Genomic DNA, 20,930 nt, shown 5'->3' on the forward strand with positions numbered 1-20,930 from the left:
TAGTGATTTGTAAAGGAAAACAATTTTTTGACTATTAAATTTTGATAACTTTCTCTTATAATTTTATGTGTTATTTTTTAATTAGTTTTTTATTTTTATTTTTTTTCATTTTTAATATTCAAAAATCATTTAAAAAATACACTTTATGTTAGAAGAGAAAATTGTAGTAAAAAATATTAATGTAATTTGTTAAAATTTGTAGGGTGTGATATTATCATTTTCAATCGTATTTCTTCATCTTCTTGAGAAAATTGAATGTGTGTGGGGTCGACATTCTATCTATAAAATTTTGCAGCATGCAACAACTTTTCATCTTCATTGTGATCACTTGTTTTACTTCCTGTTTCTCCATTTTTCAATATGCACTTTTTTTCTTTCTCAGTTAAATATTTGCACGTAGAGTAGGTTTTTCTGCATCAATGTCTTCTCCTCAGAATAGTTGTGTTCTCTCCCAAGATATGATCATGGAAATTTTGTCGTGGCTTCCTGTGAAGGATCTCCTGCGATTCAAGTGCGTTTCAAGATGGTTCCACCATCTTGTCACAAATCCTGCATTTGTGAAACTTCACCTTCAAAGGTCTTCAAAAAACACTCACATCCTATTGACCTTTGAAGACTGGGACAAAAGAAGGGATTATGCCATAGTTTGTCCTGTACAAGATTTATTTGACAACCCATCATCCACCCTTCAAACTTTACATCACAAACATCTCCCATTCAACCGCAGTTACGCTATCTTGGGTGCCTGCAACGGCTTGGTATGCTTACAAGATTCTTGTTTTGAAGATAAATTTAAAGAATACTGGTTTCGGATTGGGAATCCAACAACAAGGGTCATGACTAAAGACTCTCCACATATTCGTCTTAATCTCAGCGATTATAAACATCCTTTCATGTTTGGATTTGGGTATGATGAATGGAATGACACCTACCAAGTTGTGCTATTGGATAATAATAAGAATCAATCGCAGAAACTGGAAGTAAGAGTTTGTTGTTTAGGAGATACTTGTTGGAGAAATACTTTAACTTGTGATGCTGTTGCCCCTATGATTGGGCTTCAAAGTCATGGAACTTGTGGTGCTTTTGTGAGTGGGACTTTAAATTGGTTAGTATATCCCAAATCCCGCTGTAGTGATGATGATGAACGAGGAGGAACTAAAATGAACGAGTTAGAAATATTTTGTTACGATCTAAAGAAGAAGACTTGTAGTTATTTTTCTATGCCAGATGGCATTTTAGAAGTCCCTCCTTTTGACACTGAGCTTAAGGTTTTGAATGGTTGTTTGTGTCTTTCTCATCATCATGATGATAATTTTTTTGTGTGGCTAAAGAGGGACTTCAGTGATGAAAAATCTTGGTCAAAGTTGCTGAATTATAAGAATCGTCCTTCAACTTGTTATTGCTGTCGACATTACATGGAAATAATTTGTATCCGTGAGAAAGATGATGTTGTGCTGCTTGCAGATACAGGTTTGCAAGCAGAATTTACCTTGTGCAATATCAGAGACAATAGAATAAAGGTTCGCGAAATTTATAACGAGAACAAACAGTCTCTTTTCTCTTATGATTATGTTCAGAGCTTGGTTTTTCCGTGTAGGAATTAAGTAGCCTTATGTTTTCTAAGGCTGATACGGGTGGTTGAGGAAGCCATCCGACATTTCTTTCTTGAGTACTACACTGCTATGAAGGTTCGATAAATGTGCTGTGAAGGGTTGTGTAAGCATCGTTCTACACTGTCAAGTTAAGGATCATATGAAATAAAATAGGCTTTTCGTGACTAAATTCAACCCAATAGTGTCTGGTGTATAAATAGCTTCTATGCATTTGGATGGTACCACTTCTACCTATTACATTTATATAATTTGTTTTCTGATAAAGAAATTGATACTATTAAGAGTAATAGTAGTTTTTGTGATTCCATTTTCTGTTTTTTGGATATTCGGACTCCCTAAACTCATTTTCTCTTAGAAAATATTACTGCGTTGGTGAAACAAAGCATTGGCCAAGTCATGAGTTGTGAGTATTAGCATCATTGAACTTCGGCATCTCATGAGTAAAATCTTCCCATATTTCTCAGCCTTAGCCTTAAAAGTATTGTAATATTACTTTATTAATCCTGTTACTATTTAACTATTAGCAAAAAAACTTCTATCCTAGGAAAATGGTCAAATAACTACTAATTTTGACTACTTCGCTTATCACCTTACGTGTCCTGCCACATTCCATTTTTTTTTTAATTTAATTAAAAGCTGAATAATGTGGCAGATGAGAGTGGAAGCTCACTTTCACGCGTGGGCTGAAAAATTCTCACTCTCACATTACCACATTTTTGAAACATTTTGAAACAGAACCCTTTTTTTTTCACTCTGAAAAATTCTAACTCTCTCACCCTTACTCCATTCTCTTTCCAAGAGAACCCCTTTCCTCTTCACTATAAAAAATTCCCAAACTCTCATGCTTCCATTTAGAAACCCCACCCCCATCCCATTTGTTGTAAATCAAGTATTGGTTTCCATTGTGAAAACTACAATTGAAAAAAGAATTATCTCCTAAACTTGGTTTAAACCAAGTATTGGTTTCCAATAAAAGTAATGACATCAACATCATCGTAATATCAGTTCAACTTATTTATAATTAATTCATAATTAAAAAAATAAACACACAACTACTAATGTGTCATAGTCTTAACACATGCAAAAACATAAATATCAACATGGGTAGGTTGGCAAACAAAGCCATGCAAAATTCAATAATTAATATTGTTCTAATTTTGGCCCTTCCTCCTCGCATTAGTGAAAAACGGAGTTCGTATGGATTGACTCTTGAAACGTTTTCTTGGTTGATCCCTCAATTGGTGATACAAATTACTGCTTTGGCATTGGTCGGTGTCTTCAACAATTGTGTCCACGTTTTCCTTAACCTAGTTAACATGTTCAATAGTATTTTAAAAAAATTCAAATAACATGGTCTTCCCCACTTTCAGAAACTTGGACTTCATCCTACTATTTCAACTGATGATTCCTCCTTAAGGACATCAATTTTTTGAACTCTTCCATTGATTTCCTTAGTTTAATAATCCCTGCTTCTTGTTCCACAACAACTTGTCTTAATTGTTCATACTCTTGTTCTTCTTCCTCAAATGTTGTACCATATTTTTGAAAAGCTTCCTTAACAAACAATTGACAAAGCTCAAAGTTGGACACACCAACATCAATAACAACCTACAACGTTTGACGAAAACAAACTCACATATTAAACAACTCATATTACCAACCAAAACACAATCCAAAAATCTTATGAAATTAAACATACCATGTCCTTATTCAAACAATTCTTAATTTTGTCCTTCGCTACTTTCATATCCATCTAATGTAATATTCTAGAGAACTCTATGATGGACTTGCAAACATTGGATTTTGGAATCAAAAAATGGTCAAACGACCATAACATAAAGAAGTTCACACCAAAGGAAGTACTCAACCATGTTAAATTAAGTAAAAATAATAATTTATAATTCAAATAGATTGAACAACAAATACTTGTAACAGATACACCAACCAACAATATGGAAGTGGGTGGTGTTTCCTTTATCTGTTAAGAACATAGAAGCATTGCATATGGTCTCAACCAAGTAATCATAAACCACACCACCCTAGTTATATTTCTCAAGGCTACCAAAGTCTTCCACAATCGTAAACAATATGGGGAAAACTCTTCCACTATGATTTGGACATAATAACTTAGATATTCCCAATAAAATATAAAGCCTACAAAAATCCTCTAAACTAAGCTCTTCACTATGTTCTAGTAGAAGATGATAAACCATCTTAACATCAACACTTTTCTTATCAAATAATTGATTACAATTTCTTTGTAAACCAATACTCTCACCATCCACCCTTAAACCCATTCCCAAACATACATCCAATAAAGTAAATTCAACAACTTCCTTACTTATTAAAACCCTACTTACTTTCAATCCACAAACTAATTAACAACCTAAGAAGTGTCCTAGAAATTTTGACAAATCCTTTCCAAAGGGTGTTCCTTCAAGAAGCGACTTTTGTTCAGTAGTTAACTTGTTATTTAATAAACCAATGTATTTCGTCCGACATGAATGGCTAAAAGTCTACAAGAAAATTATCATTATAAGTTACCACTTCACTTTGTTTAAATATAAAATAATTGAAAAATACATCACATACCTTCGTATTAGCCTACCTATCACCATCACAATCACTGTTGTCACTATAATCACCCATTATACAATACCGTATTCAAAAATTGATGTCAATTGATGTCACCATACATCATGCAAACAATTAATGTTAGTCAGATTACCAAACATAAGAAGGTTGTTAAGTAGTGCATTTGAATGACCTAATGAATTTTATGACATCAAGAAACCTCAAAGGAAAAATGACATGTATATCATTTGACATGTACATTATTGAGCACATCATGGGAAAACCAATTTACTCAAGCAAAGAATATGACACATGGTCAACATACCAATAACATGGATATGTAATGTGCAAATATTATACCATGGTTTGACATTTATTGACTCAAGATTTGGCACATATATCTGTTTATAATTTACCCAATAAGCCAAGCAATCAAAGTAATCCTTGCTCAACTTGGTTAACTTTAACAACCATATGTAAAGTGAAAATATTATACCATGGGTTTGCACATATAAACTATTAACAATCTAAATCATCCATAGTCAACTTTAACTAAGACGAATATGTAATGTTCAAATACTATAACATGAGTTCATACATCTTAACCATATATTTTGATTTAGCATTACCATTTACTCAGTAAGCCAATAAATGAATGTCATTTGTGCTCTACAAGCATTTAAATCTACTAAAAGAAAACCTATGCAACTTATGAGCAACACCACCGCTAAAATGAAACCAAGACTAAAAATGACAATTTGAATCACTTCACACTTCCTAAGGAATCACCAATAAACACCAACAAATATGGCAACCCATACATATACAGAACTACCAATTACCATCCTTACAATACCAACCACCAAGTCCCTAACCAAATAAATCCACCATAAATAGCCTCATTGAAAATAGAGCATCAAATAAATATCCCCATTATAAAAAGAGTATCAAATTTAAGTTAGGTTTAAGGATTTCAAAACTTACCTCCACTATCGATGCACTAGGTATAACATCCTTTGGAAAAGAAGGATTCTAAGATGAACACGACTTACAACAAAAGCGACTTCTACAACATCAACAATAATCAAGGTTCAACATAACATCAATCCAAAAATAAGGGTTTCAAGACATAGAAAAAGAATGGATTCAACGGTACAACTACAATGCATAACAACAATAACGCTTCAAGAAGTTAACGCGACATTAATGAAGACAAAGATGAGTTCAAGAAGACCACTTCAAAAAGAGTTTCAGAAGAATGCTTTCTTTCAATAAATTTGTCTTATAAACCATTGGCTTAAATATCTTTTTGGTCCTCATTTTCGTAGTGTTTGTTCCGGATGGTCCTCATTTTGACAGAAGGTTTAAAATGGTCCTCATTCTTATCGAATGTTTAGAATGATCCCCATTCTCGCAATTCGTGTTTTATTTGGTATTAACGCCGTTTAAATCATTAACGAAGCATTGTACAGGTGGCACGATTTGTATTAGGGTGTGTTACGTGTACTGTACATATGGCTAATTAACGTTAATTTTCCAATTTAGAGGAAATTTTGCAATTAGGAAAATTTCTTCATCTTCGTCTTTCTTGAGCTCGGATTTGTAGAGGAAACATCTAATACTTGTCATTTCATCATTGGATTGTAGTTGCGCTCTTCATTTCAATTTTCCAATTAATCATCATCAACAAGGTAAGTGGGTTTAGAGTTTTCTGGGTTGTGTTTGCTCGTGGGTTAGGATTTTCGTAATTCTTTTTCGAGGTTTGTTTGCACTAACTGCTGAAACTCAAACAACTCAACCACCAAGGAATGAAGTGGAGAGTCGACCAACACCACTACCAACACCAGAAGAACCTATCAACACCAGAAGAACCATCTCAGCAGTTTAGGATGAAATTACAGATTACGAGGAGGCCATGATAGCAGCTACAAACATCTTAGTTATTTTTTGGAATTTCTGATGTAGAATTCATTATTGATGTACTACATTTTGACTTTCCTTAAACTTCGTTCAATCTCACTTTTGCCAAACATTGATGTAGTGCATATTTTGATGAGGATGAATTAATGTTATGAATTTAACTTCTTCTAGACTTAGATCAATCTATTTTTTTCCAAGCTTAGATCAATATCACTTACTTCAATGCTCAGATTAAGATGTCATTTTGAACATGTTGGGACTAATATCAACATAATCAAACTAATTCATTTCTTCATTTAACAATAGTACAAAACAGATTGGACTTTAAAAGATTACAGACAAATAGTACGAATAATACAATAACAACACAAGTGAACCCTATTACTAATTGCAGCCTCTTCTCAGCAACCTTCAATGACTCCTCCAAATCCATTAATCTGTCTCATTTGTGTCATGATGATGACATCCTTTTCATCAACACCACCATTTGAAAAAGTTGCAGCCCACATTATTGGAATCACCACTCAGTAAATCAATAAACCAAAAATTAAAACCAATTTGTTATTAACACAAAAATAAAAATAGATTGTACCCAAAATTTTCTACCAATATTCTTTGGAGTTCTTGTCATCTTCAAAGCTGCCATCTCTCCGCAACTACAAATCGGAGTTAATCCATTTCTCGTTGAACCACCAACAGTGCACGAAGTGATACAACACGGTTGCCTCCAACGATTACAACTAGAGGTAAAGGAAGAAGATTGGGACTGTAACATACCTATACCTATATAATAAGATTGCATGAAGAAGAATACTGCAGCAACATCAATTGGGAATGGAGGAACAAGATTGCCAAAACTCACCAACTGCCCAAACATTCTTTACCAAAACCCTAGCTTACTTATTCATCCCCAAATATCTAATTACCACACCTGTACAGTACACGTAACACATCCTAATACAAACCGTGCCACATGTCCAATGCTCCGTTAATGATTTAAACGACGTTACAGAAAAGGACTAAATAAAACACGAATTGCGAAAATGAGGACCATTTTAAACATTTGGTAAGAATGAGGATCATTTTAAACATTCTGTCAAAATGAGGATCATCCGTAATAAATACTACGAAAATGAGGACAAAAAGATATTTAAGCCTAAACCATTTATGTCTTTCAAATATAGCCACCGTGAAAATCAATTAAAACTAAAAAAAATAATAATAAAGTGTCAGTGTCATGGTTGTGAGATAAGTTGTATATCATTTTTCATTTTTGTAGTCACCTAAAGTCCTACTTATATGCCTACAGTGGTGACTGGTTAGGGATGAGAAAAAAAATCATTTTTTTATCTAATTCACTTTTAGTTTTAGAAAATTTAATTCAAATTTTTTTATAAAAAATATATTTTACATTTTGAAGTTGATTTAAATATTTGAATTTTAATTTTAATTTTAATTTTAATTCAAATATCTTGGACTTAAAAAAGAATTCAAACTAATTCGGTAGAAAAACTGAATTTGGATACAAAATTTGATCAATTGAATCTAAGATAGATCTGGAATGGATCTTTACAAATCTAATTCATGATTACCCTTAAAGCTGACAAGATAACTCAGTTGAGCTACCCATCCATCAACTTGGCCAATGAAGATTGTATGAAACAACAAATACAAATTAAAGATATGGGTGACTGAAATAAAATTTCCATCGATGCTTCTGCACTTCCTTTAACGTTGGAGTTTGATGTTGTTGTACTGTGGTTCCTATAAAAATGTGTGATTTGGATTTCTTAGCAAGATCAACGGTATCCAAAACTGTAAAAAAATATGTTTCTTCAAATGGGTGAATGGAGAAGAAAAAAAATAAGTGTTTAAATGATTTGATTTGAAACAGTAGGAGGACTTAGTAAAGCCCATAACATTTATCGTTTGAAAAAACTTTTTTAAGTTTTCAAAATATAACAATTAATTAACTAATAAAAAAGAAATAAGAAAAATTAAAATAATGTTAAAGATATAAATATCGTGTAATTTTCTAATTCGACATCTTATCAACTTACTTGCACATGGAAACATCAATAGAATTGTTAACATAATTAATAAACATATATATATATATATATATATATATAATAACTCATAAATATAATAAATAATTAGATAGCATTAAATATAATTAGGAATATTTTTAAATAATGCAATATTACATTTTTAAACTTGATTTACTTTAACTTGTGAATAAAAATATACTAAAATTGTATCCGAAAATTACATCTGTTAAAATCATTAAAATAACCTATTATGTCAAATTTTAAGTCGAGAATTGTAATAGACTTCTAAAAGAATTTAATATAATTAAATTTTATTTATTAAATTGAAATTCATTTTGATTTGTAAGTAAAAAATTGGATGTGAATATAAAATAATACCTTTAGATATGTAAACAAAAAATTGAATATAAATATAAAAAATCATTACATTTAATAAAACAAAAAGGATAAATAAATATGTGCATAAACAATTAACTAATTGCTAAAAATAAAAAATATACGAATACAATTATAAATCTTTTTAAAAATAATAATATTAGATTTTAAAACTGAAATTAATTTCGTGAATGAAATTGAAGGTAAAGTGTAGTAGATAAAAATATATGTTAAAACCGCTTCCCAAATATATAACTGAGTAAGATCCTTATTTAATAAGTTATATTTTAACATTTTAAATATGTATTAACTAATTTTTATTTAGTCGTTACTAACCGTTACTAGTTATATAGATCGTATCGCATTGCATGGATTTGTTCCTTGCATAAAAAGTTTCATAGTGCATTGAAAAATATAGGAAATACATAAGTCTATTTTAAGAAAATTCTACTATTTCATTGATCTTGAACATGTAGTGTCATGTTTTCTAACATTAAATGTTATTATAAGTGTCACAACTCAACATATAACATGGCACTCAAGGTATTTATAATACTATATCATTCATGTACTATCTATTATTATATAATTTATCTAATGAGTTTAACTATGGTGTAGTGCAATAAGCAAACTAGTAGCTTGAGTGTTGCTACTACATCATATATAATGGATGATAACTATTGTGGAAGTCAATTATAAAAGTGGTTGGGATGAGATAATATGATATATCTCATTTATACATATGTCCTAATTAATTTTCATATGTAATAATTTTATCTTCAATTTACTTTTGTGGATTTTTGTTGACAAATAGCCATTGGTTTCAAAAGCACTACCATAAGTTTAGAAAATATGGGCAAAATATTTTCTTTCTAAATATAAGAATTTAGAAGTTGATAGTTAGATTTAGTTTAGTAATTTTAAATGTTTAAGAACTTTGTTCAAAGATTAGATAGTTATCTTTAAGATTTATTAAAAGTCTTTTCTATGATATATTATTATACCTGTTTTTAGATTTGCCAATTTTGGCCTTTTATCGAAGGTGTTTTGTAATATTTCTTTATTTTTACACCTTGTATGAGATTAACATAACTTCAGATGCATCAACAAATATTAAAATATCCAAGAAAATATTTTATACAACTCAAATACTATTTTTTATGCATTTTTATCTCACGAGGCTACTGTTGGAATTTGACCTTATTTTAAAGGTGTTTTGTAATTTTTTTTTATTTTCACATCTTGTATGAGATTAACATAACTTCATCTGTATCAACAAACACTATAATATCCAAGAAAATATTTTATGCAACTCAAATGCTATTTTCGATGTGTTTTTTTTTTCATGAGGCCACTATTGGAATTTGTTGGGAGTAGTCCAAGTGTAAGTCAAAAAGAGTCAAAGTCCCACATTGGGTAAATAAACAAAGTTAAATACTATATAAGAATAAAGACCCATAATACCATTGCCTTAAGGTTTTGGTGTAAAACTGCTATCAAATGTCTTATATGTGTAAGATTAATGTCATATAACCATATAGAACCATAATTTCCCAATGACTATAACCATAACCCATATATGTGAAAAAATATATATACAAACCCATTAGTGGTATCTTAAGGTTTTGTTGGTGTAAAACTAGTGTCAAATGTCTTATATGTGTAAGACTAATGTCATATAACCATATAGAACCACAATCTCTCAATGACTATAACCATAACCCATATATGTGAAAAATATAAAATATAAACCCAACAGAATTTAGCCTTATTCTGAAGGCATTTTGTAATTTCTTTATTTTCATACCTTGTATGAAATTAACATAACTTCAACTGTATCACCAAATATTATAATATCCAAGAAAAAAATTATTTTACACAACTTAAATACTACATTCAATGTGTTTTTATCTCACGACGCCACCATTGGAATTTGGAGTGCTTGTTGAGTCAGGTTTATCAAAGCAATGGGAAAAATGTTTTTGTTTACACTAATTATTCATAAAATTTGAATAAAACATATTTAATGAAAGAAATAGAGTGTCAAGATAGCATTCTTACAAGGCATTGCCAAATTCTGACCATAAATATTCATGGTGGCTAATTGTGAGCAGTTATGGATAATCTTCATCGACGATCTTAATAATGAGTTGTCTCATCATGTAAAGATTGTTTAAAATGTTAAGGCAGGATAAAGTTTTACTTGGGGCCCACAATCGGCCGCCATTGTTTTGATCCTAAGACATCGTTAGGGTCAATCACTATACATAGAAGTATTATCCGCTTTGGAGCGTCAGCTCCATCACAATTTTGTCTTTAAAAGGCGCCTTAGAGGTTGAAAGGAGGAAGGAGTATTTAAACCATCTTAGGCCTCGACTTCTAAGTGATATGTGACTATTGGATGTGGTAGGAACATAAAGCCCCCAGTCGAAGTCTAAGGGGAATGAGCGGATCATCCCCAGTGGATGGCTTAAGGGACTAAAGGTTTCGTTATCAATCCCACGGGATTGATGGTTCTGTTATGGGCCCCACGATGGGTGTCAAATGTTTTTACCGGGATCCGAAGTGTGGACCTTTGGACAAGTGGCAAAATTTGAATGGATTGGATAATCCTTATGTATGCTCTTGAGGGCTAGAACACAGGGGAAGATCCACCTACAAACGACTCTCTAACGCTCAAGTCAGTAAGAGACTTTGGATCTTTTAAAGTAAGAGAGGCTGAGTATGACAAAGTGTGTATTTCTTGGTGAAATACTAGGTGTAACTTATGATTGTGTGATAAAAATAGATAATATAAAGAGAATGTAAAATAATATAAACAAATATAACAACTTACCTTTATATGTTAAATTAGTGGAATAATAACAATAATATGATACATTCATTACCTGATATACCAAATATTTTTTAAATATATGGTATTAAGGAATATCACGACATAATCAAACTACCGATATTTAATCACATATACTATTAATATATGAATATTTGCACCAACAAATATATCTCATAATATCTTCCAATTACTTTAGGTCAGTAAAGTTGAATGAATCTTATTGGACCGCATCACTTTGCATATTTGTTGGGCTAGGTATGTACATGTATAAAATTGGTTAATCAATGCTTCTCGAGCATAATTAGAGTTAACTTATACCCTTTTATTTAAGAAAATAGTAAATTAGCTAAGAAAAACTCAATTGGCCAATTTGATTCACAAGGTACACTAGTGGTAAGCGGTACATTAGTGTCATTAGACACCAAAGGAAGTTACTTTAGTGAGTTCCAAAGGTATGGTGTTAGGCATCTCCAAGGGACCGTTGGCCACAACCTGAAAATTTAGTTCTAACGAGCTCTAGTTGGGTGCAAGCATCTTAGCCTCAACGCAACTTCTTTGAAAGAAGTGATGGCTTTTTGATGTTCGCTGGATGGGTTTTCTTTAGTGTTGATTAGTTAAATAACTTTAGAAATTGTGTACAAAAGAACATAATTTGTGTTACAATTAAAATTTCCAAAAGTATAATCTGCGTTAATATAACGTGTGTGACCAATCGTTAACATTATTATTTTAAAGGTTAAAATACCTTTTTGGTCCCAATTTTTGTCAAGTTTTTTCAAATAAGTCCTAATTTTGGTTTTGTGTTCAAATAGGTCCCAATTTTCGTCAATTTTGTTCAATTGGATCCTTTTTTGCTAACACTGTTTAAATTATTAACAACCATGAACAATGACTGCCACGTGTCACTTCGTAGTTTTTTAAAATTTTTTTATTTTTTTAATTTTTTTTTATTTTTTAAAAATTTTTTTAAAAAAATTTATTTTTTTTAAATGTACACGTGTCAACCTAGGAGTGTGCCACGTGTCACTTCGTGGTTTTTTTGAATTTTTTTTGAATTTTTTATAAAATTTTTTAAAAATTTTTTTAAATTTTTTTAAAATGTTCACGTGTCAACCCAGTAGCGTGCCACGTGTCAAAGTCAATGTTCTAAATTCAATTTGGTTCCTATATTTGTTATTTTTGTTCAATTAGGTCCCAATTTTTGTTAACATTAACCAATTTGGTTTTTCTCCAAATTAAAACCAAATTTAATTTTTATATTAAAATCCACATTTTTTATTAAATATTTTTATATAATATATTAAAATTCACATCATTACAACTTTGATATAAAAATTAAATTTGGTCACATCTTCGATAGGGACCAAATTGGTTAATGTTAACAAAAATTGGGACCTAATTGAACAAAAATAACAAATATAGGGACCAAATTGAATATAGAATATTGACTTTAACATGTGACACACTACTGGGTTGACACGTGGACATTTAAAAAAATTCAAAAAAATTCAAAAAAAATAAAATAAAAAATTCAGAAAAACCATGAAGTGACACGTGGCACACTCCTGGGTTGACACGTGTACATTTAAAAAAATTAAAAAAAATTTAAAAAAAATTAAAATAAATAAATAAAAATAAATAAATAAATAAAAAAACCACGAAGTGACACGTGGTAGTCACTGTTAATGGTCGTTAATGATTTAAACGGTGTTAGCAAAAAAGGACCCAATTGAACAAAATTGACGAAAATTGGAACCTATTTGAACACAAAACCAAATTAGGACTTATTTGAAAAAACTTGACGAAAATTGAGACCAAAAATGTATTTTAACCTATTTTAAATATTTCAATTATATATTAAATAATGTGTGCGTTGTAATTATTAATGTGTATTGAGTAATATGTATTGATGTTGCACAAAAACGATGGCAGATGGAAAGGGTGTCAAAATCTTGAAATCATGCTTGCATTTATGATGTGTTTGTTTCCAAGAATGGATTTGAGAGGATGTAGAAGTAAAAATGAGGTTGTTTCTTGATGGAGAGATAAAAGTGAAAATATTTGAAAATAAAGAAAAAAATAGGTCAATTAGGCCCAAGTCATGCAATGTCAAGTTGAACCGAACTAAAGTCAAGTTAGGTTAAACTAAAACCAAGTCACATTAGGTTAAGCCCAACCTAGGTGAGCTTGGGATGGTTTGGGTTAAGGTTGGGACCCATGTCTAGCCAAGATGGATTTGGTTTAGGTCTGATTGAGATAGGTTAAGTATGTCGAACTCATGTTAGGTCGAGTCGGACCAAGTTCATGAGTCAAGCAGACATGGATGTATGTAAAGTCAAGTCGAGTCAAGCTCATGTTAGGCAAAGCCAAGTCATGTCAAAAATAGGCTTGGTCCACATTAGGTCGAGACGGACAGAGTCAAAAAGTTTCATATTGACTTGATTTGAGTTAGGTTGATTGAACCTAGCTAATGCAAGGTCAAGTTGGATTGGACCGAAGTTAAACTTAACTAGATTAACTTAAATCAAACATAAATTGGATTGAATTGAGTCATACCAAACCTAACTAAGACTAAATTCACTTATATCAAAACAAATTAAACTAATTCAAATTTAAATTAGAAAAATTAATCTAAATCCAATATATCTGAAAGACTGGGGATGAAATTCAAATCTATATAAACATTTATTAACTTTAAAATAAAAATACGTAATTGAAAAATGAAAGAATAAATTTACATATTTTTATTGTTAGGAGCAAATTCATCTATATAAACATATATGAACTTGGCATGTGTAACTAAAAAGATGTTTTTTTTTCAAATATTATATTATATTTTCAGTAGAAAATAAATTTATAGAATTCTTATTTCCTTCTTTTAATTTTTTAAATTTATGTTGTTTACAAATTCTTATTTGATTGTAATTTTATAACAGGATTAGTTGTATTTAATGTTAAGTAATTTTTGAAACAAGACAAGGGCATTGTGGCAAAATTGAAATTTTCAATTTAGTGCCAAAATTCTAAATTTAAAATTGAAAAAAGGAGTAATTAAAGTAGAAGCTTTTTAACATTTTATTTCTAATTCACTTTGAATGTTTAAGACTCTAATATAAGTAGCTATTATCACTTTATATCAATTTTATACTTTTTAGAAGTGTGTAAACTCTTCCTAAAAAGGCGTAATACTCTCTCCCCTTCATGAAATCTTATCTTGATTTCTAAAATTTGAATAACATTTTTCCTTTAAAGTCATTTTAAATAACCTAATTTTCAATATATTTTCTCTTCCGTCTATTTTTTTTCGTTTTACCTTAACGATCTAGGATTTTCATTTAATACAGTTGTTTGATGAAATATGTCATGTCTATTTTTTAATGTGGTTTATAAACATTGAAAAAAAAACATTACCTTTCAATTTACTGGATTTTAGGAGAGGTATCATTCTTAAGTTGTTGGGCCAGATTAAATACTGAATTTGTGAAGAATAGTATTACAACAATAAACAACTAAGTGCAAAATTATTGTCTTAGAATTGCATATAATTTAATAATGGTTTATATAAACTCTAAACAAAGATCAAAATTCATAACAGAACTCAAATTATACAGATCTTGCAGATACCTCAGTGAAAAGGCAAAACTTTATATCATATTTAAATAATGAATATGCCGCCTTGTTTATCATTCATCAATTTGGATAGCAGACATAGGCACTTCAGAGTTGACAGGTTCATCATCATCATGATCCTCACCCTGACTGTCTTCAGAATCCATTGAGTCCCCCTTTTGGAAGTAATCAGTTTTGAAATCGTAATCACCATCCATGGGATCCGAAGAGGCTGAAGCTTTCTTAGCCTTTTTTCTTTTCTTTTTCTCTGCGCGCCTCAGTTTTGTATTAAGCATACCGTCCGCAGTATATAATTTTTCATTTTGCCTACTTGCTGCACTGTTATCCTTCTTCTTTCCACCATCATCTTCCATGGATTCATCCACCTCACCCACATTTCCGGGACCTTCGCCTTGGTCACCTGACTTCGCTTCTGTCTCATCCTACAACAGAATGCTTTAATTATTAAGTGTGATATCAACAGTCAATTCCCTAGGAATTTTCTCTAAACGGTTTCAAGAAACAAACCTCCAACATCATTTCATTAAGATTGAGAGGGTGACTTGAAGGAACTTCAACAGCACTGAAGTCATCAACAGATTTAAGGCTCCCAATATATGAAGATTCATTGTTATAGACTTCATCAACGTTAAACTCTTTCGCAAATTCAGATACTATCTTCGCCTCTGAAGGTTCACCTTGATCCCTATTTGGGGGCATGGTATAATACTGAATTTTACCTGAAACATACAAACAAAAAGAGAATTTTCTCCGCTTAGTTCTTTCTCAATTTTAACTTCAACACACAGAAAAGTAATCAGTTCTCTGATCATAATTTAAGAAATTCCATGTATGCGTACCCTCGTTCCAATCACGAAGAACGATTCTTGCAGTAGTATCAATGTCATGTATTCCACCCTTCTTGAGTTTACCCTTCACTATAGCTACCTGCCGCAAAAAGTCGTCAACATCACCTACATTGAAACTGGGAATGTTGTACAGAGTTACCAGCTGCTCAGGCAGACAGAGCTTTAGAATTTCCTTCACTGCGTTGTCCAAGTTAAAAGAAAAGGAATAAGTCTTTCAATTTACTTCACGAGAGTCAGTACAGCTTAAATCAGGATTTTCCTTAAATAAAATAATCGTATCATGCAAACTTCTAAGTGTTTTGGAAATTAGAATTCTCATTACTAAATCAAATGTTAATTTATATCTAAACAAAATATAAAACAACCATAGAATTTTAAAACAAGATAACAGGAAACATAATCCAACAGCCCGTACATAGAAAAATCCAAAGTTCTACTACATCACCTATCAGTTGCACTTTTAAAACCTAACAGAACTCCATTTTATAACTAGGATAAGTGGCAATATTTAATCAATGGGTGCTTTTATCACCGACATCCTGACCCTGGTAGATCAACCACACAACCATATAATATAATACAATGTACGCACTCAGTGTCACAAGGACTAAGCTCATTCACACCATTGTTAACACAGAAGTTAACGAATGTTGTAAAGATGGAGCAAATTTGAAAATATTGCAAATAATCGAATTATAATTGAAAGCCATTCTATTAGAGAAAATGGGGGAATAGAAGATAAGAAATTTACAGCAAACCAGACATTAAATAAAAAACTTACAATGGGCTAATAGCTCTTCTGCTTAAAAACAGACATAACATAACATCTTTAAGGACAGAGTGCGACCCTTATATATGCAGCCACTAGTCAAACCAAATGAACCAAAAAATAGCAAAAATTGGGAACTGTTGTAAAATGGAATAATATTTCTTCAATGTCACAATCTCCTTTTCTTTTACTATTTTTTCATGTAAAATTCCTTCAAATCTTCTACCATTCTTTTTGAAATGAAGTAATGTAAATAAATACCTGAATAACCAAATAATAAGGGGGGAAATGACTTTGTATACCTGGACCAATTGGATCCTCCAAGTTCTCAATCCTCTTGCAATTTTTTAAGGCAATGGAAGCATCATTTTCTTTAGACTTGAGCATAACAACACCAGGGCAATCTAGCAACTTAACATTTTTGTCCAATTGAACCTCTTGCATTGATCTTGTTAACCCCGGAGTAGAGCCAACATTGACAACATGAGACCTTTTTAAACTATTAATAAGACTACTCTTACCCACATTGGGCAAGCCAATCAAACCCACCGTGATTGACTTTTTAATCTGTCAACACAAGGAAGCAAAACAACAAAAATGAATGATCCAAAATCAAAGGACAAAAGCAGAAAAAACCAAACAATTAATGGATAAGCAATAGACATTATAGAGACTAAAAAAGAAACTACAACAGGGAAAATAGATAATCAATCAAATGCAAAAGTCCCCAAAAGGTAGCAACGATAAACCATGAAGATGCACAGTAAGGCATACTTTTCCAACTAAAAATCTTTACATTTAGCTTTTTGCTGTGTTATTGACCAAATGTTGGTACATTTATGCACAAGCAAACAAATGAAAATGTCAGAGATCAGTGTCACCTAGATGACTAAAATAGAACATATGTATGTGTGTTGTGTGTGCGTGCTTTTAGCTAGGTGCAAACTTCACTCTTTTGTGTAGATTTAAGTTAGACATAAATCGACATTTCTATTATACTGATTTTAAAAAGAAAATGTTTGGATAACAAAGTCATTCCAACAGATAAAATAGCAAAAACACACCACTAGGTAAGAAGAGAAACCCTATCTAACAAGATTGATACTTATCTTACACTAGAAACAATGATTCAGAAAAAGGCATCAACAATATAGAGAACATTAATGCCAACAATTCTGAAGTCCCATTTAGAGGTGATATCATTATGGGAACAAACAAGGTTGTCAAACTCGAGAGTCTATGTCGAGTATATGTAACAAGTTTACATTATTATTATTATTACTACGAGTTTACTTTAAATAAAAAAATTAAAATATCTATAAATAATATAATACTTTATTGTTATATAATTCTACAAATAACTTTTTATATTTTTTTAATGAAATATTATTATTATTACTATTAGATTATTATATTATATTTTTAAATATTTTTTATATTTTTCTAATATTACTATTCTTTTATAATAACTTTAATTATTCTTTTATATAACTTGAATGGTCAGATTGTATACTAGATTTTATATTTTATATAAGAGAAAAGGTTGTTGGATTGAGGCCCAAAAGCTCATAAGAGAAGAAAGGACCCCTGAAACATCATCTCTCACGAAACTTCACTCCTACCCTTAAGAGAGCAGCACCAGCACGACAGCGGTGCATAGGAAACAATAATCTTTGGGGTCTTTTTGGCTCGAAGAAAAGTCATATGGACTGCCAACTCTGTTGTTGGATCACAAGTTTAGTTGAGTAAGTTCATGAGTTTAGCGAGACTATTCCAAAATAAAGTTTACTTCCAAGTTAACTCAGAATATGGGTGTGGGAACGTACATCCTACAAGTGCATTTGATAACCATGGGAGCAAGTACCATAGACATAAGGTTTAGTAATAATTTAATTTCTACTAAAATGTTAAAAAAGTGTGATCTACTACTTTATCTTTCTTTTTGAGCCGGTGCACAATACACATCCACCTGGTGCACAAGACACATCCACCCAGTGCACAAGACACATCTACCCAGTGCACAAGACACATCCACCTGCAAACATTTCTTCAAATTGACTCCAAATGTAAGTGACAAAAAACGAAAACCAACCCAGTTATGGTCTTCACTTCTCCCTAAGTTTATATACTATAAGTTTATTTGCGAAACCTTTTGATTTCATATTCGGTTCAACATTTAAGTTTGCTTTTCCAGTAAAGGTATCTTCTATTCTATAATTTTCATGTCAATATAGTGTATCCAATGCACATTAGCAAGACCATAAATTTACAATATCCCAGGCTAGAATGCATGGAAACACATAAAAAACCACACTCATACACACCAAAAATAACAGCAGTGAATACATAAAGGATTCTCAATCATATATCTGATAATAATTCCATGGAGGGAAGCACAATACAGGAACCAAAATTGTAACTGTGAAATGATTCACAAGCAACAGATTTAGCACAAAATTTTCATTATGAAATTGCAATTTTACAAGCAGTCATCACCATTAAATCTGTTACCTCATGACTTCTTGAGTAATTCTTCAACAATTTGAGTAGAGTATCAGCTCCAAGACAATCACTTAGTTGCAAAATATCGCTTGATTTGGCTTTCTTAGAAGATTTCCTCCAAGCTAAGTTTGACCTTTGTTGTTGCGTGCTACACTTGAAGGCCACAGTAGGTAATTCTTCTCTAAGGTATTTGAGCCACTTTTCTAAAGCTTCTTTAGGGACAAGATCTATCATAAGGGTCAAATGATTAGCCAATGCAAAAATAAATATTCCACAAAATGGAGAAAGCAGACAAAAAGAAATGTGATCAGTAAACTACCAATTTTATTTAAAAGCAAGACGAGACGTTTATCAGGACCCGATTTCATCACCATGTTTTCTATCTCGGGACAGCGAGTCCCCAAAGGATCCCGGGCATCTAGAACCTCCAGTAAGACATCAGAGGCTTCAATGACCTTAACAAGATCCTTGTAAAAGGCTCTATCTGAGCTGTCTATGGAATAATTAAAAACAAAAATAGCAATTGTAAGAACATATGCAAGTAAGCACTTGATAGTTCAAACTAACCAAACTGTCAAGAAATTACAAATAAGTACACACCTCTGGTCTTTAAGGCGGTACCAAAATCATTACTATTTTTTTTAGAATCCTCTAGCAACTTGGAGTCATCTTCCTCCTCTAGCAAGCCCAATTTCCTTTTACGAGCCTGAAACAAGTAATGAATAGTAAGTTCCTAACTGCAAGAAAAACAGAAATCACAAATGACCACTTTCCTTCGCACCACTCTTCTCTTTCCCACCCCAGTTTGACGTGGACATAAATCTATACTGATATAATAATCAATAACACTTTAAAACACCAACATTCAAACACCCTCATTATCATCTATCTCTTTCTTCCTATCACATTACACCACCTATCATTCCTACACTTCTCTCATTAAGAACAATCAAAACCCAACTGTCCATGAATCACTTTCTACAAGAACAAGGTTTACACATTCATTTAACTTATCATGTAACATAACAAATCATAATCAATAATAATAAAAAAAAAATGAATGCATGAAACGTGGAGTTTAATAAAGATAAAGCAATTACCCTCTCCTTGCGTTCAGCTTTCTTTTGCTCCAATTCTTCAATGGCCTTCGCTCTTCGAGCTTCAAGGGCTTTGAGTTCCTGTTCCTTGAAGGGCCAATCGTTGGGAATACCAGGATCCTTCTCAACCTTCTTTTTCCCACTCAGCGCAAGCTTCTTCGCTTCCTTCGCTTTTTTTCTGTTGTGCTCTTTCACCTTCCGTATCACCTTGTACTTCTTCTTCAACGAAACCCTCTTACTCTTACTCTCTGCAACGCAATTTCACAACAATAATAAAAAATAAACAATTAAAATCATTGCACGCGGCTGGAATCAAAGAACAGGGAATACGGTTTTCTTACTCTTGCTCTTCTTCACCATTTTGTGGTCTCTAGCGTCACAGGAGAAAAGAGATGAGAATGATAATCACGTCAGAAGAAAAAACGGAGAGAATAAGCCAAAATATTTGAGGAGGCGGTGGAGGGAATAGAGAGGAAGGTGAATGAGTGTGTGCTGTATAATTAGGGTTTTGCAACAAGTTTGGGGTTTATTGTTATTTATATTTTAAAAGGTAAAAGTAGATAATCGACATATTAAATTTGCAATTCAATAAAATTTTGGTTTTTTGATATTTTTATTAGTATGAAATAATGATATAAGATAATTTTTATATGTTCATCTTTTAATTTGATATACTAAAAAAATGAATTTAATATGCCTAGATTTTTTTTATAAG

General features: G+C 31.5%; 2 protein-coding genes across 2 annotated transcripts; one reads left to right on the plus strand and one right to left on the minus strand.

The window, feature by feature from the left end:
- Window positions 1-419: 419 nt before the first annotated feature.
- LOC114190276 (F-box/kelch-repeat protein At3g23880-like) lies at window positions 420-1,604 on the plus strand. The gene has a single exon (XM_028079095.1). The coding sequence runs from the start codon at window positions 420-422 to the stop codon at window positions 1,602-1,604; it is 1,185 nt and encodes a 394-aa protein (XP_027934896.1).
- A 13,279-nt stretch (window positions 1,605-14,883) lies between these two features.
- Window positions 14,884-20,721, minus strand: LOC114191808 (guanine nucleotide-binding protein-like NSN1). The gene is made up of 9 exons (XM_028081210.1): window positions 20,557-20,721; window positions 20,219-20,463; window positions 19,719-19,824; window positions 19,438-19,611; window positions 19,128-19,345; window positions 16,919-17,183; window positions 15,839-16,024; window positions 15,507-15,718; window positions 14,884-15,421 (listed from the first exon to the last, which is right to left on the minus strand). The coding sequence occupies exons 1-9, from the start codon at window positions 20,573-20,575 to the stop codon at window positions 15,053-15,055; spliced, it is 1,794 nt and encodes a 597-aa protein (XP_027937011.1). The 5' UTR covers window positions 20,576-20,721; the 3' UTR covers window positions 14,884-15,052.
- Window positions 20,722-20,930: the final 209 nt, after the last annotated feature.

The sequence above is a fragment of the Vigna unguiculata genome, chromosome 7, assembly GCF_004118075.2.
Source record: "Vigna unguiculata cultivar IT97K-499-35 chromosome 7, ASM411807v1, whole genome shotgun sequence".
NCBI classification, from domain to species: Eukaryota; Viridiplantae; Streptophyta; class Magnoliopsida; order Fabales; family Fabaceae; genus Vigna; species Vigna unguiculata.